Source organism: Mustela lutreola, chromosome 2 (assembly GCF_030435805.1).
Source record: "Mustela lutreola isolate mMusLut2 chromosome 2, mMusLut2.pri, whole genome shotgun sequence".
NCBI lineage: Eukaryota > Metazoa > Chordata > Mammalia > Carnivora > Mustelidae > Mustela > Mustela lutreola.
The window spans coordinates 21,395,976-21,423,251 of record NC_081291.1 but is presented as its reverse complement, the minus strand read 5'-3'; the positions used below and the strand labels follow the sequence as shown (position 1 = coordinate 21,423,251).

Sequence of the window (27,276 nt, the reverse complement as noted above, 5' to 3'; positions counted from 1 at the left end):
ATTCACACTTTCCAATACAACCTTTAACATAGTAGTCAGAGTTATTTTAAATTTCATGTCTGATAGTACCAGCATCAAAGTCATCTGATTCTGCTGATAACTTTTTTTTCCCCAAGATTTTATTTATTTGAAAGAGAGCGAGAGAGAGCGAGCTTGCACATGTGATTACATTTGATGTTGAGGAGAGGCAGAGGGAGAAGCAGGCTCGCTGCTGAGTGCAGAGCCTAGATATGGGGCTCAATCCGGGACTCCAGGATCGAGACCTGAGCCAAAGGCAGATGCTTAACAGACTGAGGCAGCCAGGCGTTCCTGCTGATGCTATCAGACAGTGGGGTTTTTTCCCTTGCCTTTTTGTGTGTGTCATAATTTTTGATTAAATGCCCATACATCATGTTTAGGATAGTAGAGACAGAAGTAGATAGCCTTATCGGGAGTTGAGCTGAGTTTAGTGTTACTCCTTACCCATATCTACATCTTGATGTTGAACCAGTGAGACCATAGTCAGTCCAGATGGGTTGATTTCTTGTCACAAAGAAGACCTGCCAGCTGTTTTGTTTTTTAATAAATGTATGGGTTGGTGACCGTGTGTTCAAGTGGCTGAGATCAGTCGGATATTTCTGCAGTTTCTACTGTGCACGATGCTGAGCTCCTGGTAGCCTATGACAGGCTGGCGGCCGTAGAAACTGAGGCAAGCAGAAGATGAACCTGCTGTGAGAGCTCAGGATCCCATACCAGGGACCATACCAGGGGACCGTACCAGGGGGTACATGCAGACCCCAAGTGAGAGTTCCACAAAGTGAAAGGGATTTGTCTTTTCTGAGTCTTCACCTTTTTTTCTTCGGACGTTAGGAGGTCTGTATATGGCAAAAATGAAAGCTATCCGCTCGGTGCCGCTGTGTAGGTACATAGTATGTGCTGATGTCATCGTTACTGAGCCGGCAGGGCTCCCGGGACCCTTTGATGTTGAGCGGGGCAGAGTCCTTATAGCCTTTCCCCCTCACGTGCTGCCCCGGCTGTTCCGTCACTGTCATTACTCACAGCCGGGTACGTGCGTCCCTTCCCACTCCCGTTCGTCATCTCCTTATCTCTGCTTATCGCTTGCTCGCCCAGCGCTGGGAAACACTGCATCTCCAGGGAGCTGGCTTGCAGGTGAGGGGCTGCAGCGCTGTGCAGGGTGGGGCCGTAGCTCCCCCCCCCCCCCCGCCACCGCTTGGCATGGCAGGGTTTCATTACCCAGGAATGTCACTGCGGTGAGCTGGGCTCTCCGAAGTGGTGGGTGCGTGTGGAGGGCCTACTCCATGTTCAGCTCTGAGCCGGGCAGGCGGGTGGGGGAGTAACTCAGACAGTGTTTGACGCCGGACCTGTGTGGCAGGCATGTGGAGGCAAAACCACAGGCCGTGTCACCTGTCAGAGGCTGCCTGATGTCAGGGAATGGCCTCTCACGTGGGTCCTGGTCCCAGCTTTCTCCTTTCCTGGGTAACTTTGAGCAAGATCTCTAACCTCCCGGAGCCTGCTGCCTGCCCCCCCCCACCCCACCGAAAAATAAGCTTAATGATGCCTGCTGTGAAGAAAGGGCCACTGTAAGGATTAAATGTGTGTAAATGCTGGCACGTGGTAGGTAACAAGGGGACAACAGCTCTTGCTATCTTTATGTTCTGGCCCTGTGGCGTGTGCAGTGCGGTCATATCCACCAGTAAGAGGATGGACAGAAAGCAGAAAAGGGCTGCGTCCTGGGGGAGGAAAGACAAGGACCAGATGGCGCAGCCAGAGGAATAGCCTGGGGCAGGCAGGACCCTGGGCTTGTGGGGGAAGCTTGAGGCTGGGGCCCTCCCAATGGTCATTTGCTCTCGGAGCTTCCGTCTCCTTTGTTGTCACCTGGTCACAGCCTGTGAGAGGTCAGAGTGGGCAGGGGAGCATGGCGGTTTCCACAACTGTGTCCTCCAAAGGCCTCCTCCCTGGCTCGGCACGTGGCTGCTGTCCTCAGTGCACCTTTGTTGCTGGCTCTCTTTGGGCTCAGAAGAAGGGTTCCTGTTGTGAGTCAGCGGTGGTCCCCCCAACTCGCTGTCGTCACTGTGCTCCCAGGGACTCAGCTCGGGGCTGTCAGTTTCTGGGCCGTTTTTCAGAAACACTCAGAATTTCCATTCAATCCTTCCCAGGCAGCAGGCAGCACCCGTCTGGCCACTCCTGGAGGATGCTGGCTGTCGGGACAGAGGGCTGCCTGGCTCCCACCCTCACTTTCATGGCCTTTCCTGAGGGAGCCACAGGGACTCACTGTCCAAACGAAGAGTGTGTGTGTCTGGAAGGGTGGCGGGGGTGGAGTGGGGGGGAATCTTTCGGGGCAGGGGCGCAGGGCTGGAGCTACTTCTCAAGAAGGGCCTGCAAGTGATTTCAGAGAAGTGCCTTTCACAGCCCAGCCCTTTGCGGGATAGGCCCAGTCATCACTCCCATCATGCAGATGAGGAAGGAGAGGCCTAGGGAAGTTAAGCTTCTTGCCCAGGGCCACCTTGCTTATCAGTCCTGGAGCTCAAATGTCGGCCAGGGCCTATCTGAATCCCTGCTCTTCCCCAGTGCACTGTGCGGGGTCCCCTGACATTGCTGCCTGGGCCTGGGGCTGCTGTGGTGAGGTGAGGGCTATTCAAGGCTTCTGGAATATTTCCTTTTGGGGTGGACTCCTGCATAGGCATTGGGATCTGAAACTGTGTGCCGCTACCTGTCAATGACCAACATTGTGGTTGAACCCGCCCTCATAGTTCTTAATATAATTACAAGACACCCTTCAGCAGTAACCATCAGGAACCTTTGGAAGAAATGAAGGGACCGGGGCGCCTGGGTTGCTCAGTGGGTTAAGCCTCTGCCTTCAGCTCAGGTCATGATCTCAGGGTCCTGGAATCAAGCCCCACATTGGGCTCTCTGCTCAGCAAGGAATCTGCTTCCTCCTCTCTCTCTGCTCTCTGCCTACTTGTGATCTCTCTGTCAAATAAATAAATAAAATCTTAAAAAAAAAAAAAAATGAAGGGACCTAGAAGTAACACAGCACACGTGAGGCCACACAGCAAGGGTGAGGGGAGAGGAGAGAGAGCAAGCACCTGAGGTTGCACTTTTATTGGGGTTGAGGGTAGAGGCCTGGGGGTTTTCAGGGCTCCCTCGTTATTGGTGAATTTTAAACATAAGAGTGGGAATTTTAAGAAAAAAAACACATGGCCATATGGTCAGTTCCCTAAATCTGCCAAGGAACCTCTGTGGTGGGGGGTGTCCCAGCTCTTCGTCTGGTCATGGGCGGGCAGCATGTTTATTCAAGATAGCCCTCTTCAAGTGGATGCCTCTCTGAAGTGGTTGCCTGGGCAGTCAAGAAGTCAAGCACTTGCATTACAAACCAGAAGGAAAACCCCACACCTGTCAGGGCCTACGCTAGCCAATCGCACTGGTTTCTGGAGGCCCAGGGCCCCAGTCCTGGTGGGCACACATAGCACACAGCAGGCACGCCCACAATGGGCTCGCGTGCTTGGCACTGCTCCTGTTTTAGAGAACACCCCTCGAGCTCTGTGTCTGACCTTCATGTTCTCTTTAACCTCCAGAGCCTGTGTTTCTCCAGGTTCCAATGGGCATGCATGGGAGAGTTTGCTATCTTTGAGACTAGAACACTTTCCAACTACAGCAAAATAGGCAGTAGGGCCCAGGAGCCAAACTGCCCTCCTTGGCTGATTGGGAATCCTCCCCTGTGATCTTTCTCTTCTAGGACTCTGATGCCCACCCCGGTGACCCTGGCCAGAGCAGAGTCTTCCTAGGGCTGGGCTACTATGGGTCCATCCCGGAGATGGGCAGACTCAGAGATGCAAGCCAGCTGCTGGTGGCACATGTGCAGGCAGCCTCGGGGAGCCCCAGTCACAGCCAGTAAATTCTCCTGGCCGGGTAGAGTAGCCATAGCTCTGTGGCACATGGGTAGCTGGCATGCTTTGAGCCCAGAGATATCCTAGATTCAGAAGGGACAGGGCTGATGAGAATAGGCAGGAAACAGGGAGAGGCACACAGACTCATGGATGGGCAGCAGGCCCTATGGACAGGCCGGCATTGATTCAGCCCACTCGTGTGTCCTGGCACTGGAGATGGAGTGGCTGGAGGAACCGGGCAGGGCTGGGGCAGGCACAGGCATTCGGGAGCACAGAGGCGCTGCTGATCAGGCGTTCCAGGTTGCAAAGCGAGTAGAGGCTAGGGTGCTGGGGTCAGGGGGAAGGAAGGCTGGATGAGGGCCTTCCAGTAGGGGAGGACCTTGGGATCTGGGCAAGGGGGTGCAGAGGCAGGAGGGGAGTTGTGCAAGGAGGTAGCCTGGAGTGGGGTGCCTTGTGAAGGTGCTCAAATTTTCTCCCAAAGGCAGTAGAGAGCCCTGGAGGACTGGCAAAGCCATGGGGTGATGTGGTAACATTTAGAAATTTGTTGAGGTCATGGTTTAAAACCCTGAGCCCCATGTGTGGCTGCCTTTTATGGGTTACTGGGGCTTTGGGGCCAGCCAAGAGTGTCAGTTTCACTAAGCACATCATTCCCACAGGGAGCAAGTCCACAGAGGAAGGTTCTAAGACCAAAACTGGGGCATCTGCCATCTGTGTCCTCGGGAACGGTGTGGCTCTGGGAGTTCTACCCTGCTGAACATGCGCACAGCGGTTCATGGGTTAAGAGAAGTGCTAATACGTACACAGAGTGGTGCCTGAATCTGGGGAGACCCAAGTTGGACTGGGATGGGTCCCCTTAGGAATCACCTGCGCTCTGTGATTGTGAGTGTGTATTTGGTGGGGGAGTGGTGCAGAGGTTAGGCTTCTGCATTTGGGGACTGAAGCCTCTCAGGCAGGAACACTGATCCCTCACTTCTCCGGAAGGCTCTCTACAGCAACTCGGGGTACCTGTCCCACCAGGCACAGGATTCCCACCAGCCATCTGGATGCTCACACACAATTCCTGTTTTCCCAGGGGTTCTGCACTAGGGCGGGGTCGGAACATCCCCCCAGTTCTAGGCCAAGCCCACACTGGGGGTGGGGAATGGGCCTGGGCCTTGCCAGGAAGAGGAGTGACATCAGAGCCAGCCTGGGCTTCAGGGTCTCCAGACTCTGAGGGGGCCTACTACGGGCACAGGCTGCATGCGGAACCAACGGAAGGCACTCTGCGGCCCACCTGCCCCTCCCCCCTGGCTCCTCCAGCCCTCACTGCCATGTGCTCGGATGGCACTCCTCACTCACGGCCTCTGCTCAGAAAGGAAGTCCTGGAAGCGGGTGCGTGGCCCGGATGTGGGAGTACCGCCACACTGCATTTCTCACCAGTATTTAGAACTCATGTTTTCCAGATTGTGGGTAGTTTTCCACTTTATCCTTTGGAGGGGCTGTTCCTCTTTCCGTGTTTCTTTAAGTCCTGAATGAGGACTGAAGGACTCCCTTTCTTTTCATTGTCCTTAGCCAGAAGTGGATTTCCCCATCCCTCCAGGCAGAGGCAGGAGTCAGGAGTCGGTGCAGAGCCAGCCCCAGGAGCCCACCAGCATGCCCCAGACGCTGACCAGCACACTGGAGCACATCGTGGGCCAGCTGGACGTCCTCACTCAGGTAGGCCAGGACATGCGTTCACCCCACTTGGCCTGGCATTTGGGCTGTTTGAAGTTGGGCAGCAGGTGCTATATTTAAAAAAAAAAAAAAAATCATCATAATGGATCTACTTTCCAGTCCAAATTAATAAAGTTGCATTGCCTGCCTTGAGGTCCTGGCTCTCAGAGCCATCTGAGCTCCGGCCAAGCCACTGGACCCCAAAAATCCCCAGTGCTAGTCCTGCCAGGGTGTGCCCTCCCAGGGCCAGCCTGGCCCACAGCAGAGCTTTGAAAGAAACACTGTCCATTCATCCCGCTCATCGCGGGGTGGGCACCCTCCAGGGGTGTGCCAGGGAGCTGTGAGCAGTGAGTCAGGCATCTGGGAGCCCAGGCTCTGGCTTTGAGCTGGCACTGCTCTTATCCTCCAAGCAGCCTTGGCGAAATCCCTTTGGCTGGTGCACTCCCCAAGCCCTGGTGCACTCCTCTATGATGTGCGGTGTTCATGGACTCCAGGTCCTGTTCATGGTCAGGATTAAAGAAGATGAATCTGTGGGAAGCATTTGGCTTACACCTGGCTCAAGGCAGCTGTTCAGTAAACATAAGCGGTGGTGCTGACCAGCGTCATCAGCAAGGTAGACATGGACCCAGGCCTCTGGAGCATAGATACATCTGGCAGTTGCTAATATAGAATTGGAGTACAACAGCTTCCCTAAGAACAGAGTGCCCTGGCAAGAGGTGGCTGCTGGCACCGCAGGCACGAGAGTGGCCTTGGTAGGGGGAAGCAGCCTGCCTGCAGGACTGGAGGGGGCCACAGGCACATCCAAGCAACAAGCAAAGCCCAGCGTGACTGGCATGGGGTATAGGTGGGGGTGGTGGTGCCAAGGCAGGATTTAAAGGTCGTCAGGCCCTTTCCCCACCTCAGCTGTGGGTGCAGACTGCCTTCTCTTGTGCCAACTCCTGGGTAGACCAAGGGTGTGGGAAGAAGACAAGGGAGCCCTGAGTCCCTGGTAGAAATAGAGCTGAAGTGGCGTACCATCCTTTCCCTCCCTCTGGATCCCTGGCCAAGTGAGAAAAGCTCTCTATCATGTCATGTGGCCCACGGCGTGTCGTGGCATCCCAGCTGGTACTGCACACCTTGGGCCCAGGGAAGGAAGGAGCTTTGAAGGGAAAGGTCTGCTGTCAGTGGCTGGGGCTGGGGGGCGTCGGGGGTGGGGAAGACAGGCATATCAGACAGACATTTCTGGAAGCCTGTTAACCCTTGAGAAGGCCTGTGCTGAGAGAGGTATGAGCAACATGCACATCCCCCATCTCACACGCATCAGAAACCGCCAAGCCCGCCTCATGTTCTTCACAGCCTTGTCAAGTGTGAGAGATCAGGGGAGGTGGAATCAATTAGAACTTTATAGGATAAAATTGGAAATTAAGTCTGAGAAGATGGTTAAAAATAGCTTCATTGGATCGCTTCATTGGAGTATAGCACTAGAAGCATTTCCCGTCACTGTTTCAGGGGTGCATGCGGGAGGTTTTGTTACGTGTTAGCAGTTTGGAGTGTGATAGTAACTTTGTGAGAAACCGCCATCACCGAGAATAATGAAGGCTTTCAGGTGGCCTGGGCCTCTGGCCCCAGGTCTGGATGGCTGTGCGGCACCCTCGTCCTACCTCACACCATCCAGCCCCTTTGCAGATCCAAACAGCACTCCACCCCCGACCAGATGCCAGGCCCGTCAGCCAGGCACCTGCTCTGCCAAACAGTGTGCATTCCTGAATGTTCCTGATGGACTTGACATCCTGAAGAAGATTCTTGGTTTCCACAGTTGAAGCCCCCAGTCGAGGCCGCAGCCTAGTTTCCAAGTGGTAGGAGGTGCATTTGTGCTCTCTGGTGTGCTGTCCTTGAGTTTGGCTGCTGGTTGTTTTCCAGACGTACCTCCTCTCTTCCATTTGGGGCTCTGGCTGAGGTATCCAAGCTACAGCCAGAGCTGACTCTTGTGGGATTGGGTGTTCCTTTCTCTTGGGACCAGTGTGGCTGTGGGCAGCCCCACCTCTGAAGTCCAGAGCCCAGAGCCAGGTGATCCTGCTGAGATACCCATGTGGGTCACTCAGCCGGGCTCTGAGCCTCCTTTGCCTATGGGTATTGGTCTCACACAGGACCCCGTCAGTGAGCACTGCTCGCCATCTTGACGTACCTCTGTACTCTGGAGGGGCAGGGGTTTCTCAGCTACCCCCACAAGGACTCCTACCTCAGAGTCATCTGAATCATGCTATTCCCCTCTGTCCCAACCCCCTCACTGCCCCTTCCCTCCCCGACAAGGAAGTCTACTTCAAAGAGGGTTCTGAGAGGGAAGTTGCCTTCTAGGTCCTTCCATCCTCCGTCCCCCAGAACATCCTCCAAGGAAGAAGTGTGGGGGCTGCAGTGGCTGAAATGTTTACTGAGTGAGCCTTCCGCCCCTGGGTGACATGAGCAGGACACCCCGTTGCGGAAGCCCTCAGTCCTCAGAGCCTGCCTTTCTGCTCAACAGGCTGGGGTGGCCCAGTGACTGATTCCTCCTCTCTGGATGTTCACGGCCCATTTGTGCCAGTCTGAAGGCCCAGGACCAATCTCAGCCCTCCTCAGTGGCCCCCAGAGGTCAGGCGGCTGAGTGCGCCCATGGAGAACAGTGGCTCAGCTTGCTTGGGTGTACGTTCTGGTGACCTTGGGCCAGGTGCTTAACCTCTGTGCCTCAGTTTCCAAATCTGGAACACATTGCTGATAAGAGTAGCCACTTCACAGGTCTGTCGTGAGGATTAGATGTGTTAGCTCGTGTGAGGCTCTGCGAACAGTCCCCAGCAGTGCCGTGTGCTGCCCTCGTCATTAGGGTCTGGTGGGGGTGGCGGGGGGATCACAGCAACACCAGAAACACTTCCCCCAGTTCCCCCCTATCTCCCTGCCTGGAGGAGCCGTGCCTCAGACCCTCGCAGAGGGGGCAGCGAGTTCCCTTCGTTGCTTGAGCTCTCTCTGCATCTGGGGCCAGCAAGCGTTCAAAAGGCTCGTCATTGCCTGCGAAGCAAACTCTCCTTGGGCCATGTACAGCATCCAAAATCCAGCCCTTTGACTCTCCAGTTGAGGATGGACCATTTTATTTTTTTAGGAATGCCTTTTCTCTAAAGTGTTCTTCAAAACGGGTACACATTGTTCTTCAAAAGTGTACCCGTTCGGGGCGATAACTTTGGAATGGTTGCAAGGTTCACAGGCCTTTGTCCATTTCCCGCGTGAGTGTTCTCTTTGACCCGGCCTGGCAGTCCTCCCTATGGCGTTGTATTAGATGGGAAGTCCACAGAGGGTAGGGATCATGTATGCTTTGTCATCTGCCTCCTCCCGCTGTTTATCTGAGCCCTGCAACTTTCCACAGGCACTCTTACCTGACCCTCTTGTCATCCTCCCGCCTGGTGCCCAGCAGCTAGCACCATGCCAGTCGTGGATAGGGTGTGGGTAATGGCTTGCTGGGCCTGGACCAGCCCCTGGGGCCACTCAGCCGGGGACTTCTCCAGGATCCTGGGTGATCCTGAGCTCAAGCCACTGTAGGCTGGGGTTCCCCAGCTTCCCCTGCTGGAGAGTTTTGGTGTAGTCAGGGTTGGCTTCCTCGAGGAGTCCACCTGCAAGCCGAACGTTAACCTGAAAGTTAAGGCCAGACATTGTTGCTCTGGGATCACAGAGCCTGGTAGTTCTGAGGTCCCAGGCTAGAGAGTACACCCCCTTGCCCTGACCCTTCTTTGTGTGGAAGACACCCCTCCTTACCCCTCTGAGGTTGCGGTTTGGGGCTTCACGGATTCCTCCACTGTGCTCCTTGGGACCCCATCCCAGCTGGATTTTGTGTTCTGAACAGCTGGGGTCTGTCTAGCCTTACACTCCCCTGCCAGCTGTGGGAAGCAGAGTGACCACCGGCCCATCAGCTTGGACACACCTGCCCTCCCGGATCTGAGGACCAACCCCATCATTCATCAGGTGACATTGTTCCCCAGAGCCTTATAAAGTTGGGACAGTCGAGCCAGCTCATGTTTCCGAGCGCCGTTGGGAAGCCCTTGGTTAAATGGATGTGTTAGACCGGCACCAGCTGTTCCGTGAAGCACAACACGAAGTCCGTGTGCTCCCAGGAGAGTGTGGGAAAGCACCAGGCTGGCCAGGTAACATAGGAGTGTAGGGAGTGGACATTCCACAGGCCTCCGCAGCTGCTGGACTTGAGTCCCAGGAATGCCCTTGAGCTGCCAGTGAGACTCTAGTGGTCTGACTTGGCAGTAGGATGAGAGGGAGAGAAAGAAGAGCTCTTTTCCCAGGTCCAGGGAGGGGAGTCCAGGAGGTGACGGGGGACCGGGGTGCAAGGGTTTGTTGAAAATCCGAGATGGGTCATGGGGCCCATTAGAGATGGGAGCCTTGAACCTGGACCCAGGCATCTGGCCAAGATTGAAGCTCTTCAAAGACGTATACTTACTGTGATAGCTGTTCTTTTAATCCAGTTATCCTAATGATTGTTGGGGGAAATGTGTTTCCTAATAATGGCATTTAGGTTTTTCTTTCTTTCTTTTAAATTTTTAAATTTTTATTTATTTGAGAGAGTGAGAGAGCCTAAGCAGGGTGAGGGGTAGAGGGAGAAGCAAGCTCCCTGATGAGCAGGGAGCCCAATGTGGGGCTTGATCCCAGGACCTTGAGATCATGACCTGAGCCAAAGGCAAATGTTTAACTGAGCCACCCAGGCACCGGGATTTAGGTTTTTCTTTGGAAACTTTTTGCTCCTCAAAACCCAGATGGGAATTCTCAGGAGCTGCCAGGGCTGAGTGGGTGCCCCGTCTTCCTCTTGTGACCCTGTCCACACACACACACACCCTGGAGAGAACACACACCTGTCCTATGGCTATCACGGGGTCACTGCCTGTCCCAAGTCTTCTCTTCCTGAGAAAGTTGACTCAACCTTAGAGGACTATGAGGTCCAGAAAAAAACTGCTCCGGCCCAGCTTTGCCTTTTTCTGTCTGTGTAGATCTGAGTAAGCCTTGGTTTCCTCCTCTACAGACGGGAGACTTTGGGCACTGCCCATCTGCCTGTCCCGTGCCGTAGGCAGCAGAGGTCAGCACCTCACATGGGGCCAGGACTTCCCTTAGGGCCTTCTTTCCATGAGTTGCCTTCCTATCTCTGCTCCCCTTGAGGAAGCACTCCAGGGTAGGCCCCGTGGCTGCCAGACCTGTCTGCTTGGGGTTCTGTATCCAGACAGAGGCCCTGGTCTTTCCTCTCATGTTCTTGTGGGCCTGTGTCAGGTGATCTGGGGGCCACGTCCCATCACCGGCCTGGCTGCGTGAACTCCCCTCCCCCTCCCACACTGTCCCCTTTGCTTCCTTTGCAACTCCTGTATGACAGAGCTTCAGGGGCTTTCTGGGATTTGCAGAGTCCCTGGATCTTCCTCAAGGGCCAGAAGTAGGGCGCTGAGGTGCAGACAGTACCCGGGAGCTGGGGAGGCTACAGTGAGGGGCCTGGGCCCAACAAACAGCTTGGAGGTTTTGCCTCTGAAGCCCACAGCAGAGTTATTTCTGACTCTAGTTTCACATCTTGCTGCTTTTTAAAAATACCAAACCATGAAATTCCTGCTCCAGCTATGTTTTTTTTATGGCACCCGTGCTTCGGGCTGGCCACAGCAATGCTGTGATGTCACGTTCAGGTTCCTGTGACTCACCAGGGGCCGCTGGGCTCCGGGACTAGAACATGCATGCAGTGGGAAGCAGGCGGGGGCAGGCCTACCCAGCCCCGCCAGTGTGGGCCTCTGACATTTGAGTTCGTGAAATAGCCAGAAAAATAGCCAGGTTGTAACTCTGCTGACCTAACTCAGCAGGGCCAAGGATTTGTGTCTGTGTGCTTCGGGGAGTTAGACAGTTGGGGAGTGGCCTGTTTATTTTGAGACATCCCGACCCTCCCCATCATGGTCCTGGTGGTTCCCTATTTGATGAGCTGCTTGGGTGAGACACCTAGTTCCGTGCTGGCAGGGAAGGTGCGAACGCAGGGCCCACCTGACTCCTCTCGGGGGCTCTCGGTCTACTTCTTTCCTGGGCAGATGAACTGTTGTTTGTACAAACAGACTCGATTTTGAAGCAGTTGTGCCATTTTAGCTGGGGGCGGGCCCTCCCAGGTGTGCCTGGACCGAACTCTTCAGGAGGGTGTAGAGTGAAAGTCAGCCTTCCTGGCTGCTCCAACCCCTGCCAGGACTCCCATTTATAGAGTGTGTGCAGCCCTCCGATGGCAGCGGCCTGGAGTGGTGGTTGCAGGTTCCGGCAAACGTGGTGCTTCTCTCCACATCAGCACATCTGACCACCAGGCCTACCTAGTCCAGAGAGGGTCTAGCTGTCCTCTGTACAGACATTCAAAAGCTGCCATTGGGCCAAAATCAAGTTCAGGACAGCCTGCGCTCCTGCCACTTGGGGGTTTGGAGACGAGATTTGTTTTTCCTCTGTCAAGAGGCTGCTTCCTGGGGACAGGACACTCTGTGGTCTGTGTCAGAGGCATACTTGGGGTTTGACTCCAGCTGGTTGCAGAGGGGCTGGGCTCTGGCCCTTCCCCCACCCTGTTGCTCTTTTGGGCCATGTGTCCATAGGCCCCTCTGGCTTTGCAAAAAGCAAAGGCTGGCGCTGCTCAAGGCACTCAAAGATAGGCCAAGCTCACGTTCATGAGTGCATGGCAGGCTTCGTGGCAGCTCTGTCCTCTCTGCCGTCTGCGGTTGTGGCAAAAAGCATTCCTCTCCAAAGAGGCTGCAGATCGAATGCCCCCCGCCCACCAGATGGACTTGGGATGGCTGTGGTTACCTCCGGGGCCCGGAATGTTCACGGTCCTAGGAGATTTCTCCTGTGAGGCCCCAAGCCTGCTTGGGGTGGGCGGCGCGGGGGAGGGGTGGGGGAGCAGGGGCTGAAGTGGGATAACAGGGCCCATGCAGGGGCATCGCTTTCAGACTGACTCCAGGATTACTCTAGAGGAAGGAAGAAGGGGACTGCAGGTTGTTTGCTCGCACTCTTCTTGGGACCCAGGGGCCCTCCGGGGAAGGGTTAAGCGCTGGCCACAAGAAGGGGTCTATGACTGTTCTGGTTGGACAAGCAGTGCCATATAGGCCTGCATGGCTCTGTGATGAACCAAGTCACAGCTGACCCTGTGGCCATTTGGCACTGTCCCAAATGAGGCGCCGCTAGAGCAGGGGCAGGGAGAGCTACAGTCAGGCTGGCCCCTTCCTTCCCCCTGCCCCTCGGAGGGCCCTCTCCGGGCCTGGACGGCCAGTACAGATCCTCTCCTTGATGGGGGAGGAAAGGCAGAAAGATGCTTTAAACTCAGGGAGGCATGGCTTTTGGAGGAGCAGGTCCATGCCTGCCTCCTTCTGATTTGGGCCCTGCTGGTGGCTCCAGAAAACCATTAAAGATGACAGGCTACGTTTCCTACCATGGATCAGTGGGTCCTCAGCAGGGCAGGGAAATCCTGTGAGCCCTTCTTGCCTGAGCTGGTCCTGTTGGGCTGGGGCTTACCGCCTGACTTGCCAGGCTGTCCTGAGGCCTCCAGCAAGCTACCTGACAGTCTGTCTGACTTGGGATGATCGTGTTTTATTGGGTTGTGGTAAATTAACTAGCATGTTCATTTATGGATTGTTGGAAAAGTCAGCTTCCAAAGAAACAGAATGCAGGAGGTGGTCAAAGCCAAAGTTCACGCCCCATGCTCGGCCCTGTTTGGACTCACCCTGGGGTCAGAGTACAGAGCCTCTGGCCCAGCAGTGACTAGCATCGTGCACTTTGGGGCTGTCCCCGTTAGACCCTTTGCCTCCCTGGTGGCCTGCCCAGGGCTGACAAAGAGATGACCTTGCACTCAGGCCAGTGTGGGTGGGATACACAGCTCAGATCTTCTGTCCTGGTGCAGGTAGCCCCCCATGGGTCCCAGGAGCATTTGGTTTTATGGATGGTGGTGAGTGGACCCACTTTTAATAGCTTCTCTTTTGTGGGTAAGTAGTAAGATGGAAAAGCCTGTGTTCATTTAAAAGGAGCTGCTTTTAAGTCACAAGGAAGGTAAATTAGCCAAGATTCCTTAATCCCATGGCTAATCCACCAATAGAAAATAGTATTTCATGTACTTCTCGAGGAGAGCTAATCCTCCGTAGAGGTGGGGGTTGGGGGATGCAGAAACGTCAGAGAAATCCTATATCCCTGAGATAATGTGAAACAGAAACATAGACCTATGGGCTCGAGGGACAAAGGCTCATTTTGTGTTGTTAGCAGCAAACTGGGGGGTGAAAAGGGTTGGTTAAAAAGACAGTTGCCTAGCCTGGAGAGATTGGGAAGAATTTCTTCAAAAACACATTTTGTTGTATATCGACTCTGTGATCCTAGACAAGTCAGTCTATCAGACGCCAGCGTGAGAGGGAGTCTCCTTCTTCCCCTCTACAGTTCAGGGCTCAGAGCTGTTCGCCCTCATCAAATGAGGTCTGAGGTGGGAAGGGGAGGAAGTGGGCTGCTTCCTGGACTCCCCACCTACTTTGTGCACCCCCACATCCTGCTGAGGCCAAGGCCAGCGGACAGGGGCCCCTCCGTCCTACCTACCCTCCAACCCCTCCCCCACCGTTCCCTCAAGCCTCCCAGGTCCAAGGCCCAGGCTAGAGGGAGGGGAGCGGGTTCCTTACCAGCCAGTTGGGCTCATGGGGACCTGGGCTGGTTGGGGCAGCACCCAAATTCTCTGGATCTCCGTGGCGCTCAGGGCCTGGCATTTGTCCATCCAGCGCCCTGTGTGGCACCTACTGTGTGCTAGGAGCTGTGCCTGGAAACAGGAGGATAGCGGTGAGCAAGAATTGACAAAAACCCCTGTCCTCGTGAAGCTGACGTTTAGATTGATGGAGGTCAACAGGCTGTCGAGGGCCAGCATCTGCACCTTCAACTTGAGGGCCCCTGTGCCACAGATGACGGGGTGCCAGACAGAGGCTGGGGCAGAGGGCCAGAGCCCTGGCTGGTGGGAAGAGCAGGGCTCAGACCAGCAGCCCCATTCTCAGGAAGGTGTGCTGGCCCTTCCAGCCCACATTCACCCCACAGACACAGGGCAACTGGCTGGCCAGGGCACCATCCCCAAGACAGGGTACTGCGTGTGCACATGCACACATGTGTGCTCACACAGACATACACCAGCAGACAAAGCTGGAACTGGCAGGAGACGAGGCAGAGCTGTGCGGGCGCTGAACCTGGCAAACCCACTTTGTTTTGATAGCTCACAAGACCCCACAGCAAAGAGATTCCCCTTTTCTTGCATCTGTTTTAGATCTTTAAAATCTGAGTGAAGTCAAAACCATGCTATGGGGGAGATTAATTCCACATTTTTCCATCTTTGCAATGAAACCAAAGGAAAGTTCGACATTCTGTGCGGCATAGTCAAGACAGGGGCCTTGAGCCAATGGCCAACGCCAGGATGTTTCCCGCAGCCTGACACCAGGGTCCCCAGTGGTGTGGTTGGGCAGCTGTGCTCTCTCCTGAAGCCCCAGGGCACCTGGGACACTACCACCAGTAATCTGGCTTCTGGGGTGGGGGGCGGGGGCTGGGATGCCCCCACCCCTGTGGGAGACCGCCTGGAGGAGCCCAAAGCAACCACAAGCCTGGAAATGATTAAAAGGAACTTTCCGTCACAAGAGAACTTTAAGGAGCAGCCAGACCACCACGTGCCCTGATGGCTCAGTCCCTACCAGGCCTGACCACAGGCTGCCTTCTTCAGGGCCCCATCCAGGCCCATCTGTGCGCAAGGCCCCCTGCAGCCCAGAGCTCCTCCATGGCCCCTGTGAGGTGGGGAGTACACCCCCGTGTCTAGAGCAAGGGCCACATAAATATGAGCTGTTAGTACAGGATTACAGTGGAGCCCAGAGAGATGCATTGTACAGATGAGGAATCTGAAACCTTGAGTCCCGTAGCTTGCCCAAGGCTGCTCAGCAAGCTGAGTCAAGTTCAGATCTGAACCCAGAAGAACAGCCCTGGAGCCTGTGTTCTTCCCACAGGATAAAGGTGGGGACCGGAGGTTACCATGGCAGCATTTTCCAAGGGCCCGCCCCCATGCTGTGGCCAGGACATCCTGGGGGAGGAGGAGGACAGGCACTGAGTGTGGGATGGGACCCGGAGGTCTTCAAGGGGAAGAGGGCTGGAGTGGGGCTTTGGTCAGAGAGAGCCGTGGTAATAGGCAGCGCGGGCCTGGAGTCCAGCCTTTAGCCCTGAGCTCCTGCACAGGAAAGTAACGTGGGAGAAGCAGGTGGAAGGGAAGGGTGACCCAGGAGTCCCGGGAAGCTGAGGCAGCAGAGGGGGAGGCCCTGGGGCAGGGGTAGCCTGCCTGTATCCGGTGAGGGTACTCCTCGAGCAGAGCCCTGAGGTGAGGGCGTTGCCCAGCCTGATTCAGCAGCCAGAGGGGTCGCAGACAGCACGGTCCAGTCCCGGGACTGGTTTCCTGCACCCGGTCAGCCCTTCCTGCAGCCCTTCCCCGCTCCAGCACCCCCCTGTGCTCACCACTCCCCCTGCCCTCTCCCAGCCTTTGGGCCTATGCCCCGGGCTGCCTCTGCCCTGCATACTTCACCTCCCTCCCTCCGACTTTCTCCCCACTCGGTGGCCCTGGCACACAGCTGCACAAGTGGCACCCCCCACCCCAACCACTTTGCCTTCTTGCCTCACTGCCTGTCTTGCCCCCTTCGGGCACTGGTGGCTCCGTCTCCTGGCTTTCAGCTACACTGCTGTCTTAGGACAGGTTTAGTTCCCCTCACCACTGTGCCCCAAGCCTGGCAGAGTGCTTGTGGGGGTGGGGGGGTGTCACTTCTGGGCCACATCTTCCACGGTCTGGGAGGCCTGGGAGGGGCCTCGTGCTGTACCCAGAGCTCTACTGAGAGCAGGAGGCGGATGTGGAGAAGTTCCCTGGCTGGGGTGGGGGGCTGTGGGAGAGAAGCCTGGGAAGAGGGGGTCGCTGTGGGAAAAGCTGGGGCACGGCCTCCATATGCAGGAGCATTCTGTAAGGAACTGGCCGGATAGCTGAAAAGTGCACATAGAACGGCTGGTTGGTCTCCCTTCATCTTTCTTCCGCCTTCCAAAACGTTACTCACTCTTAGTCGTGGCCGAGGTGCTTCGCCAGAAGCCAGCCCAGACAGGACAGGTGCGGCAGCCACGCCAGTGCCTAGAAGCCCCCACAAGCCAGAGTCTCTTGCTGGCGGCAGGTGACAGACCTGACAGATGTGGGGATGTCCAGAGGGCCCCATTGGTGTACTGTGGTGCCCTCGGGGCTTTATGGAAGTTGGGCTCCAGTTTTGCTGCTACATTTGCCCACAGGCTATATAAGAGAGAGATTTTCAGGAAAGGTCAAGGTAGCAGCCGTGCACTGGGCGGAGGAGCAGCTGCAGAAGGTGCCCTGGCTCAGAGGGTCTGCCCTGGGTCTGTGTTCTGAAGTGCCAGGTCACTCCCTTCCGTCTCACCTCCAGCTGAGGCACCACTTGGCCACGGTCAGTTCCCGGGTTGAGCCTCTTCCCCAGACTCGCTTTGGAATCAGCTTTGAGAACTGGCCACTCTGAAACTTGCTCAGACCTGTGAATGCAATAAGGCAGTGCCAGGGAGTGGAGGCTTCCCTGTTCCTGTCCCCTGTGGCTGAGGGCCCTGGGGCCCCTCCTCCACCTTGCCCGTGGCCACCACACTCTCTTCCTTGTTCAGCCACTCCAGACCAACCACACCGAGCTCCTTGATAGTTCCAAGTGCACCATATTCTTCTGTGCCTTAGGGCCTTTGTACCTGCTGTACCTGGGGTTTGGAATTCGTTTCCTTCAGCCCATCTTGTGTTGTCTCCTCACAAAGGCCTCCCAAGCCCTGGTCAGAGTTGGAGGTCTCCTAACCAGGTCTGTCAGCCCCAGAGTAGGTGAGCCGTGTCAGGGTCCTGGATTTCACTTGGATCTCACTCTGTGTGAATACATCCTGCTCCTTTTCTTGCCTTATCTCCAGACACAAGTGAAAAGGGGATGAAAAATGACCTGAAAAACAGGTAGAAACAAGGAGTGGGGGAAGGAGCTGAGGAAAAAAATGCAAGACAAGCCCGCCTCAGTAGGAAACCAGTCTGGGGAGAAATAAGAACCCAGCAGGGCTGAAAGAAGGGGAGGTCATGCCGTGAGGAAGTTGGGGGCCAGGAAGTAGGCAGAAGGGACAGAGGAGAAGCCCACCAAGCCCAGGGAAAGCACGATGGCAGAACTGGTAGGGAGAGAGTGGTCCCCAGAGGACTGCACACTGCTCTAGGAGGCGAGCGGGGCCTCCGAGGGTGGGGGAGTCCTCCCAGGGAGCACTGGACTCTCACCTTCACACGATGCCCGTGCAGCGGCCGTGGGAGCATCCTGGCTCCCCAGCCTTGGCACCAGCCCCCTCGGGCAGCGCGCTCAGGCAGATGCCCTGCAAACCCACTTTGGCCTCTGATGGCACTACCGTTTCCTGAATCCCTGTCACACACCAGGAGTCGGTGCCTCCCCTTGGCCACCTCAGAAGTTAGTGGAGATGCACACACCAGGCGCTGTCCCTCATAGGGCACCTAGACTGGCCCATCTGAGCCCTTAGGGGGCATAGGGACAGTGTAGGGGGAGCTGGGCTCTGCTGTTCCAGCTGCCAGAGCCCCACGGCTTCAGGCAGGCAGTGGAGACCTGGATGCCTGTCGGTAGAAGGCGTCTAAGGCCATGAGGTATGGAGCCATGGTGTCTGTGGAAATGTCCCCTGTGCTGTGTTGTCTCCCACTTGGAGTTGGGGGCCCTGGGTGCCAGACGTGTGGCTGAGGACTGGCATTTTGGTGTGGCTTCTTTGAGCATCACTCAGGTTCTTAGGGGACTAAAAATACAAGCCTGTCACTTTAAAATCGGTTATTTTTAGACCCCACTCAGAAGGCCCTTCAGGGTGTTACATGAACCGTCTTACACGTCTTGAACTGTGAGTGAGAGAAGCCGCTCGCCTGTTAATGTTGACTTGACGGGACAGATCAGTGTCTGCTATCCCCTGAGCAGGAAAATGAGGGTTCGCGTGAGATGCCCTTGTTCGGCCTCTCCCGGGAGGATTTTCCCCTGGAGAGCTCAGGCAGCCAAGTCAGGCTGGAAACCGTTCCCTGCTCCAGCTGGAGCTGGACTCCCTCGTGCTCATGGTTTTGGTCCCCAACACCTCTATCACCCTCCTCCCTGTCTGGTCCCCTGTGTGGGGCTGTCCCTTCTTTGTCAACCACTGAGGGGCCAGGCTGCTTTCCAGGGGGCTTCAGCCGTGTCCCTGACATCCTTGTGCCCCTGGTTCTGTCTGAGACCCGGGGCTTATGGGTCCATTGCTCTCCCTGCTTGTGTCCCCCACTCTGCCCCCAGCAGTGAAGATGATGTCAGCAAAACAAAATAGCCTTGCTGCTGGCTCTAATCCCCCGCCGGGCCCTCAGAGGGGCCTCACACTTAACCTGTCCTCTCCGGAGCCCATTCTCACCTCTTGCGGTGCTGTCCTGTCCCTTCTCCCATCCCCCCCCCGACTTACCACCGGGTGCTGGCGGTTCATACCTTGTGGGTGTGTCTGGTTAGGCCTCTAACACGCCTAACCAGGGCCATGCAGGCTCTCCCCAGAGCATCCCCGTGTGGCAGCCAGAGGGGTCTGCTCCCCACTCAGCCTAGGACCACCAAACACCATCCTGTGCTCTAAGGCTGAAGGCAAGGCCGCCTGGCGTGGCCGGCAGTGCCTTGCCCCATCTCCTGCTTCCATGAGGCCCTTCCTCGTTCCCGTACAGGGCCCTCCTTTGCTCTGTCCCTCCTGTTCCTTTCTTCCCTGCCACCTCTCGGCTCTGTGCTCACTGACCCTTTGGGCCCAGCACCCTCCTTGCCTGCTTGCTTGGTGAACTCCTCCTTAGCCTCTGTTCACCCCTCCCTTCCCCCACCCAGACCCCTCGGTTCTTCCCAGCACACCCTCCTGCTCTGTCCTGCTGCTTAGTGCTTGGCTTCTGGATGGGGCGTGTACCCCACGGGTCCCGCCGAGTCGGTGTGTGCCCTTGTCAACCTCGGTGACATAGGTCAGCCCAGGGACCATGTGCCAAGGCTGAGCGTGAAGAAAGTCTGGGGCAAGGGTCTGCAAACTTTCTTAACAGTAGCTATCAGGCTTTGTGGGCCAGAGGGTCTCTGTCACAACCGTGCAACCCCATCCTTGCCAGAAAGCAGCCATAAACGGTATGTAAACAGGCGGGCATGGCAATAAAGCCTTATTTACAAAACTGGGCAGCAAGCTGAGTGTGCCAGGCCTCAGTCTAGAGAAACAACAGAGTATGTTCAGCAGCAAGCAGGAATGTTCCTAAGGGCACTGTTTCCCATGACCAGGGCTGTGGCATCCTGGAAATCACCAGTGACAGGAGCAGCAGAAAGTGGTTCAGAAACAAGCCCTCCAAGGTGACCTGCTGACCAGGTGTGACTTTGAGAATGAAAATTCTGGGTCTCTTGTGACCTTGCCCGCCCATGAAGCTCCCCCGTAGCTGGCAGGTGAAGACTGTGACCTTGGAAGTGGAGGGTGTTAGGTGAGGGGTGATGGTGTCCAGGCATGGGGTTTGAATTTTTTTTTTTTAATTTATTTATTTGACAGAGAGATCAAAAGTAGGCAGGCAGGTGGGGGAGTGGGGGAGGGAGCAGGCTCCCTGCTGAGCGGAGAGCCTGATGCAGGGCTTGATCCCAGGACCCTGAGATCATGACCTGAGCCAAAGGCAGAGGCTTAAACCACTGAGCCACCCAGGCGCCCCGGTGGGGTCTGAATTCTGCTTCCTGTCACTGTGGTTCAGGGAGAGAGTAGTCAAGCCCTGTGCTGTGAGGGGTGGGGCACGAGCAGGGAATGGGGTGAGTTCCATGCCGTGTTTGGGAATTGATCATTTATGCTGAGTGACACGGCCCCCAGTAAAAGAAAGCGTCTAAAATTCAAGTTTTCACATGGTTTCTCATCACGTGTCTATTAAAAGGTTCTTGTTGATAATGTCCCTTTTGTCCATATAACATTACCTTTTTGTAGCCAAAATTGTGACTTTTGTGATAATTCCAAACCTAAATATCCAGTCAGATGAGAGAGTGCTTTGTGGGGTTTGGGGGCATCTGAGGCCTGGGAGCCACCTCTGAGGGCGGCCTGATGGTGTGAGGAGATGCTGGGTGACGCTGGAGGGTTGTTCGTTCCCATTTAAACTGGAGCCACTGGGCCAGGTGACCTGGACAGGACAGAGGTGTCTTCTGATGGATAAGAACAGAGATGCACGAGGTTCTCCTTAGACTGCCTGAGTTTGGGCTTTGGGTGGGGGACACACAGGTCTCCTGGGGTTACATGGCTGGTACCCTTCAGGCGTGGCTGGAGCAGGGGAGGAGGAAGGCCAGGCCTCACCTTATTCATGGGAACAGAGCGAAGGTGCAACTCATGGTGCTTTAGCCCAAACTCTGAAGCTGGGCCCCCTTAGTTCACGGCCCTGGCTTGTCATTTATAAGCTGTGTGACTTCAGGCAAGCTGCTTAATAGCACCGTGCCTTGGTTTCCTCATGTGAAAAATGGGGATGATGAAGCCTTCCACCCCGGAGGGTTTTTGAGGAGTGCTTGGCGTATCATGAGCTCTCCATGAACGGCAGCTGCCAAGAGCGGCCCCTGGAGCCGAGTGTGTCAGAAATCATGAGGATGACCGCCACCACCCCCCCACACACACACACCCGGCTCCCCCAAGCCTGTCCTGGGTCTTCCCACCATTCTCCCTTCAAGTCTGGACTCCTCACTCCATTTACAGCGGGGACTCGAGTAAGCTCCCCAGATGGCACAAGGCCCAGGGAGAGGGAATGAGTTGCATGGTTTCTCCCCAGTCCACAGACAAGAGGGACCTTTCCGAAGGAGTTTGGACCCCAGCGTGCAGGAGGCCTAGGACATGGGTTACCTTGCCCAGACAGGTCCGCCCAGCAGCCAGAACCCTGGCCTCTTCAGCCGCTTCTCCACTTTCCCTTTGCCCTGCTGCAAGGGCAGAGGCCTACAGACAGCTGGGTCAGTCAGGGCTGCTTCCCTCGTTGGCATCTGCCACCAGACCTCCTTGGGGACTTGTGGGACTTATAAGGGGGAGAGAGAAAGGGGAGGGGCCTGTGGGCCCTGGGGCTGCTTGCAAGGCCAGACCTCATTTGCCCTGAGTGGAAGGAGGGTGAAAGGGTGGGTTGGGGGCAGGGGTGACGGTGTCTGGAAGACTGTGGGGCTGTTTGCTTCAGTAGTGCGCCTCCCCACCCTCTGAGGCAGGTGGGCCTCATCTCTGGGCACCATGTGGCAGGACCCAGAGTGCAAGGCGGGGTGAGCAGCCTGCTTAGCGTGGATGGCCCTGGGCAGCTGGAAGAATGGACTATGGCCTCTGCCATCTGAATGCTGAGGCAGCACGCATTTACTGAGGCTTGTGGTATGCCTGACATGTGAACAAGGCCATGCAGTATGACCTGGAACCAGTCCTTGCTGGGGACGCCCTCACCCACCCATGTGCTATCCCCAATGCTTTCCCCTTCCGCCAGAGGCCCCAGCAGCTGGGAGACTCCGTGGCACCATAGTGGCCTGGGCTGAGTCACTGCAGATGGCCCACCCGCCCTCTTGCTGTCTGTACCGCCAGCCCTGAGCATGTTTGACCTCTGTTCCTTGAGTGCCCCAAAGGCACCCACTCGGTCTCAGGAGAGATCTTTCTCCGTGGCAGAGGGAAGGCACATCAGCAATATCAGGCATTGGGATTTCTAGGTTTCACTTGACCTTGAGAGACACCATTTTCCATGAAAACGACACCCCATGCTTTATTAGAGTAGGATTATTAAGGAAAACTTGTGGAGCAGAGGACACCAGACAACATTCTAACATACAGATAATCCAAAAATCGTCCTCCTCTCCCTGGCCCATCCTTCCGGCTCAGACGGGGTTCGGGTGGGATCAAATGTGAGTGCGAAGAGCCTGGTGGGCCTCATCCCCGGATGGCGACTGTCACTCAGCATCTGGGCAGAGCCGGGGGGCACTAGAAGTAGAGACCAGAGATGGTGACTCTTCCAGAGTCGGTTGCAGCTGGAGAAAGGGAGAGGCGGGAGAACGACAGGGAGGAGGGGGCTGCAGATTTTGAGGAGTCATGGATGTGAAGCCTTCCTGTCTGCAACAGGCCAGGAAGCACGTCCTCAAAGCTCCCCAGGGGAGGGCCCACAACCAGCCGGACAACCAGCCGGCACCCTCCTTCCGGGGCTGCAAGGGAGAGATGGGTGTGCAGTTATGTTTAAAGAAGTATAATATGGACAAATGGCCGTATTTCTACCAAGCAGAAGCATGGGCCCCCCGTGGAACTAAGTGGAGGCCTCGTGAAATGCGTGGCACCCCCGGTTTTGACGCTCGCCCCGCACCCACTGCCTCCACATTTGCGGATTCGGTCCCTGTGGAAAGTTAAAAAGGGCGGGGAGGGGGTGGGCACGGATGAAGAGCAGGCTGGCTCCCCTACTGTGACCTGGAGTCCAGGGCCATCGGAAAAAGTCTGGATGGGGAAGGATTTTGGAGCTTGGCTCAGCGCGCGTTTCACAGCAGCCAGTGGAAACTTCCAGGAATGCTGCTCTGGGCCAGCCAGGGGCTGTTTCCGCCGCCCCTTTTACGAGGTACAGACCCCTCAGCGGCTTCTGGCCAGCACAGGGGGAGTGTGACTGTTCCCTTCAGCCCGGCTCTGCCTCTTGGGGTGCAGTGCTCCTTTTCAGGCTCAGGCCTATACCCCCGGGTTCAGAGCCCCTGCAGCCCAGGTCAGCTCCCTCAGAAATGGCCAGCCGCCCTGAGGAGCAGCCTCCATAAGCAGCCGACATCCGTGCGGGATGCTGTGAGAATTTATAGCTGCCCGAGAGGATAAACTCCTTCCCAAAATGTTTCAATGGTTTATTAAATGTATGAAAGGAAAGTTTCCTTTTCATTGGACCAAGGCCCAGAGCCTCCTTAGAGCCTCAGGGAAGGTGGCAGAACCTCTTGGGAAAGCCCATAGACAAATGGGCAAAATTAATAGAAAGTATTGTTTCTTAACCTGACCCCTTTCTGCTGGCTGTCAGCTGCACCGCACAGGGACCAAGCCTGCCTCGCTCATGGTGGATTCACCCCAGGCCTGGTGCAGGCCTGGCACTCACCCAGCCCTCGGGGAGGAGGTGAAGGAGAACTCAGCCATCATGGCCAGCCTGGCGAGGGCTGGGCTTGGCTGTGTGACTGGTGGGCAGGCCCTGGGCAGGAGTCCTTGAGGGCAGTGAGCCAGCTGCTCTGTGGGGAACACATGGGCTCCCAGACAGCACTACCCCTCTGCCAGCACTCTGTCCCAAGCCAGAGAAGGTGGGCATGTTTTTTACAGCCTTGTCCAGCAGCCATGTCTGTAAGACTGGCCCTGACCCATGAGGCACATGCCTCCCCGGCACATGGGACTACCAGCGTTTGGCAAGCCAGATGGCTAGGTCCACAGGCCAGCCATGCTGAGTGGGCAGGAGAGGACAGGGAGCTACGGGCTCAGCCTCTGGAAGCCAACATGATGACAGACGTTCCCAGCATGGATCAAGCTAAGAAGTGCTGGCCACCATCTTGAGTCACCTCCTAGGCTCCAGGATTCCTGTGACCTTGGCATTGTCCTTCCATCACAGAGGAGAAAAGGGGCTCAGAGATGGAGTTAGCGCCTGTGTCTCAGACGACCTATTCCTGCAGTGGTCCTCCTTGGACTCAGACAGGCAGAGGCCTTCCTAGGCTCAGAGTTGCTCAGTCACTCACCTCCCAGCCTGGGAAGCCCCTCCAGGTGTGGAGGTGAAGGGTCTGAGATGTGGGCAGGATCCAGATGGGGTGCCTTCATTTGGGGGTGTTTTCTTACCTTTGGAATGGAGATGGGTGGTGATCTCCAGTTGATTGTAGACAGAAGCCTAGTCCAAATGAGGAAGTGGTTCTGCTCTGGATTCCCGTCTAAAGGCCAGACTTTCGGGGCTGGGGATCCTGACCATTGGTTGTCTTGGGGAATGACCAAGGCTGTGAGACCCGCTGCCTCCCTTCCCTGTGTCCTCCCCTTGCCTGCAGACCTCAGAGGACAGCCACGCAGAACCAGGAGGAGACGCAAAGGCCGGAACTATCCCTAGCAGCCACCGGAGACAGGGACCTGGCAGCAGGACAACAGGCTGGGCAGCTGAGCAGGACTGGTTGAGGGGATCCCCAGGGCAGCCCTGTAGCCCCTCTGTCCTCTGAGGCCTGACTGTGCCATTTGTTTTACAGACGGTCTCCATCCTGGAGCAGCGGCTGACGCTGACGGAAGACAGGCTGAAGCAGTGCTTGGAGAACCAGCAGCTAATCATGCAGAGAACACCACCGTGATCAGGGGAGCCAGGATCAAGAGCTCGCTCGATTTGGGGGGGTGGGGTGGGGGATGGCAGGCCGGGGATTTGTACTGGGGGACTTGGGTCAATAAACGAAGGGGATTCAGCTCCGCCCCCGAGACCCCGGGGTTAGGCACTTCTGTCCCCCACCTGCTCTCTGCCGCCGGAGGCTTGCAACCTGTCAGCAGAAGGCCCCTCTGGGCAGTGCCTGCACAGACACAGAGGACTGCGTTTGGTTTAATGGGAAGGAGTCACTTGAAAATGTTTGCTACCTCGGAGTCCTCATGGGCCTGAAGATCACAACACACCCTCCCCCCAGAAGAGGTTGCCCCCAGGCCGCCTTATGGGGTTTTGTCGCTCTCTCTGCTGAATGCCTGACTCTTCCCACCCATGACAGCTTAGGAGTGGACTGACTGCCCATTGGCTGGGCCAGCCAGGAGATTCCTCTAAATATGACAAAAGGCTCCATGGGGGCCATCTGAGTCAGGTTAGTCCAGGAACAAGCGTGCGGTGGGGCGGCAGTGGCTTCACTGTGGCCTGGATTTCTGCCCCACACGTGTTCACTGGGGCCCAGTGGCTTCCTTCACCTCTGTGAAGGAATCTGAAATTAAAATGGACTTTATTGAGCTTGTCATAAAAGTGGCTCATTCTGAGTGAGACCTCATCAGTGCCCCCCCCCATACACACTCCTCAGGGCCCCTAAAGGGAGAATGAAAGCAGTGGCTTCGGAGGGCCCTTACCAGGTCACCTTGGGCACTCAGGACACTCATCTGCATCTGCTCAGGGAACTGGGGGATCCAGGACAGCCGGAGCCCCAGCCCAGCACCCACCTCCCTCTGGCTGACCTCAGCCAGTTTCGTCAATTGGGTCCTGGAGGACTCAGGCAGCTGCATTTCCACTTACTCCGGAGGGTTCCCACAGGCTTCTTCCTGTGCACTGCACAGGGAGAGCCAGGCGAGTGCCCTCCACGTGTCTGGGTGCTGTCCGTGTCTCCGGCATTTGGCTTCTTGGGGCCCAGCCAGCCAGGGAGGTATTTATCCTTCAACATACCTGCTGTGCCCTGGGGGGCTGGGGGGTCCCGCGTTAGATCTTCTCAGGAGCTGTTGGTACCACGCAGCTAATGAGCTTCCCAGCCTCTGCAGCTTCCAGGTGGGAGCAGAACCTGAAGGAGTTGGGACCCACACGGAGGCAGCCTCCATGGAGCCTGGATGAACGGCAAGAAGGGGGAAGCTGCCTCCCCCAGCTAGTAGGGGAAAAGCCACAGTCCAGGGTCAGGCTTCAGCCAGCTGTGTAGCCTTGACACGGTCACATAACCTCTCTGAGTCTCAAGTTCTTGTTTTAGGCAGGGCTGGTAAGTACCCCTCCAGGGGCTTAGGAGGTAGACCGTCTCCCCCGGAGCTCTGCGAGTGGGGAAGAGACTGCCAGGCAGGCCTGTGGGTCTGAATTGGCAGGTAAGGTGCTCAGATTGCTCAGGAGGTCAGGAGCTCCCCCTGCGTGAAGGCTCTTAGGGAGTCTGGGCAACGCTAAGGGAGCTTGCTCAGGACGCCCTTGTGGGGCCGGTCTGGTCATCCTCTCCCATACTGGACTTGTGGGAGCTTCCAGACCTGAAGCTGGAGACCCCAGCGTTGGGGCTCTGGTGATCTGAGCCACCAGTCCAGGGGAAGGTCATCTGCAGGGACACAGATGGTACCCCTCACTGGGGACGGCAGGACAGAAACCACGTCTCCAGGCAGCGTGTGGCTGCTTTTGCTCGGGCCAAGCCAGGTTACCATCTCCCTGCCTTCAGTTTACACCAGAATTGAGCTTTGAGTTTCTCTGTGAAGAAAATGTGGATTGAGACCCTGTCAGGGATTTGGGAAATGGCCTGGCGGCAATGGTGTCTCTGGGTCCCTGGAAGCCCCACCCTGGGCTCTCCAAGAGACAGCCACAGGTGGTCTGAGAGGCAGGGCCCTCCTGTTGGGCTTTCTGCACACTCACACACCTGCCTGGATGCAGTCACCAGCCAGACTCGGAATGGGAGGCAAGATGGTTCTCGGAGAGCAGCGCTTGTCTTTGAATCACCACAGAGACCCACCTCCTCCAAGCCTGAGGGTCAGCATGTGACACACAGGCCAAAACTATGAAGGAGCCAAGTTCTTGCCCAGAGTTCCTTTTCTTGCTCCCGTGGGGCCTGACTTGGGACCTCACTGCTCTGAGGACCTAGGAGCCCAGATTGCCCCTGAGAGAAAGGGGACAGAGGACCCTAAGGTGCTCTGACCCCCCCACTCCCCGCCCCGTGCAGGACCCTGACTTGGGCAACACTGGGCTGGTCAGCTGTGGGGGCCTCATAAGCAAGAGAGGAGTATGGAGCCCGGGTGGGCTTGAGGC

The 27,276-nt window shown here is 56.4% G+C and overlaps 1 protein-coding gene across 4 annotated transcripts in view; it reads left to right on the top strand.

Moving 5' to 3' along the window:
* Window positions 1-24,974, top strand: part of POC1A (POC1 centriolar protein A) — a 67,500-nt gene extending 42,526 nt beyond the window's left edge. For 2 of the 4 annotated variants that reach the window (XM_059161064.1, XM_059161068.1), the window contains exons 10-11: window positions 5,439-5,582; window positions 24,809-24,974. In XM_059161064.1, coding sequence (XP_059017047.1) covers window positions 5,439-5,582; window positions 24,809-24,907 — 243 coding nt within the window. In that variant the 3' untranslated portion in view covers window positions 24,908-24,974. The remainder of the gene's footprint in view (window positions 1-5,438; window positions 5,583-24,808) is intronic. The other 2 variants (XM_059161066.1, XM_059161065.1) reach the window with 2 other exon arrangements.
* Window positions 24,975-27,276: the final 2,302 nt, after the last annotated feature.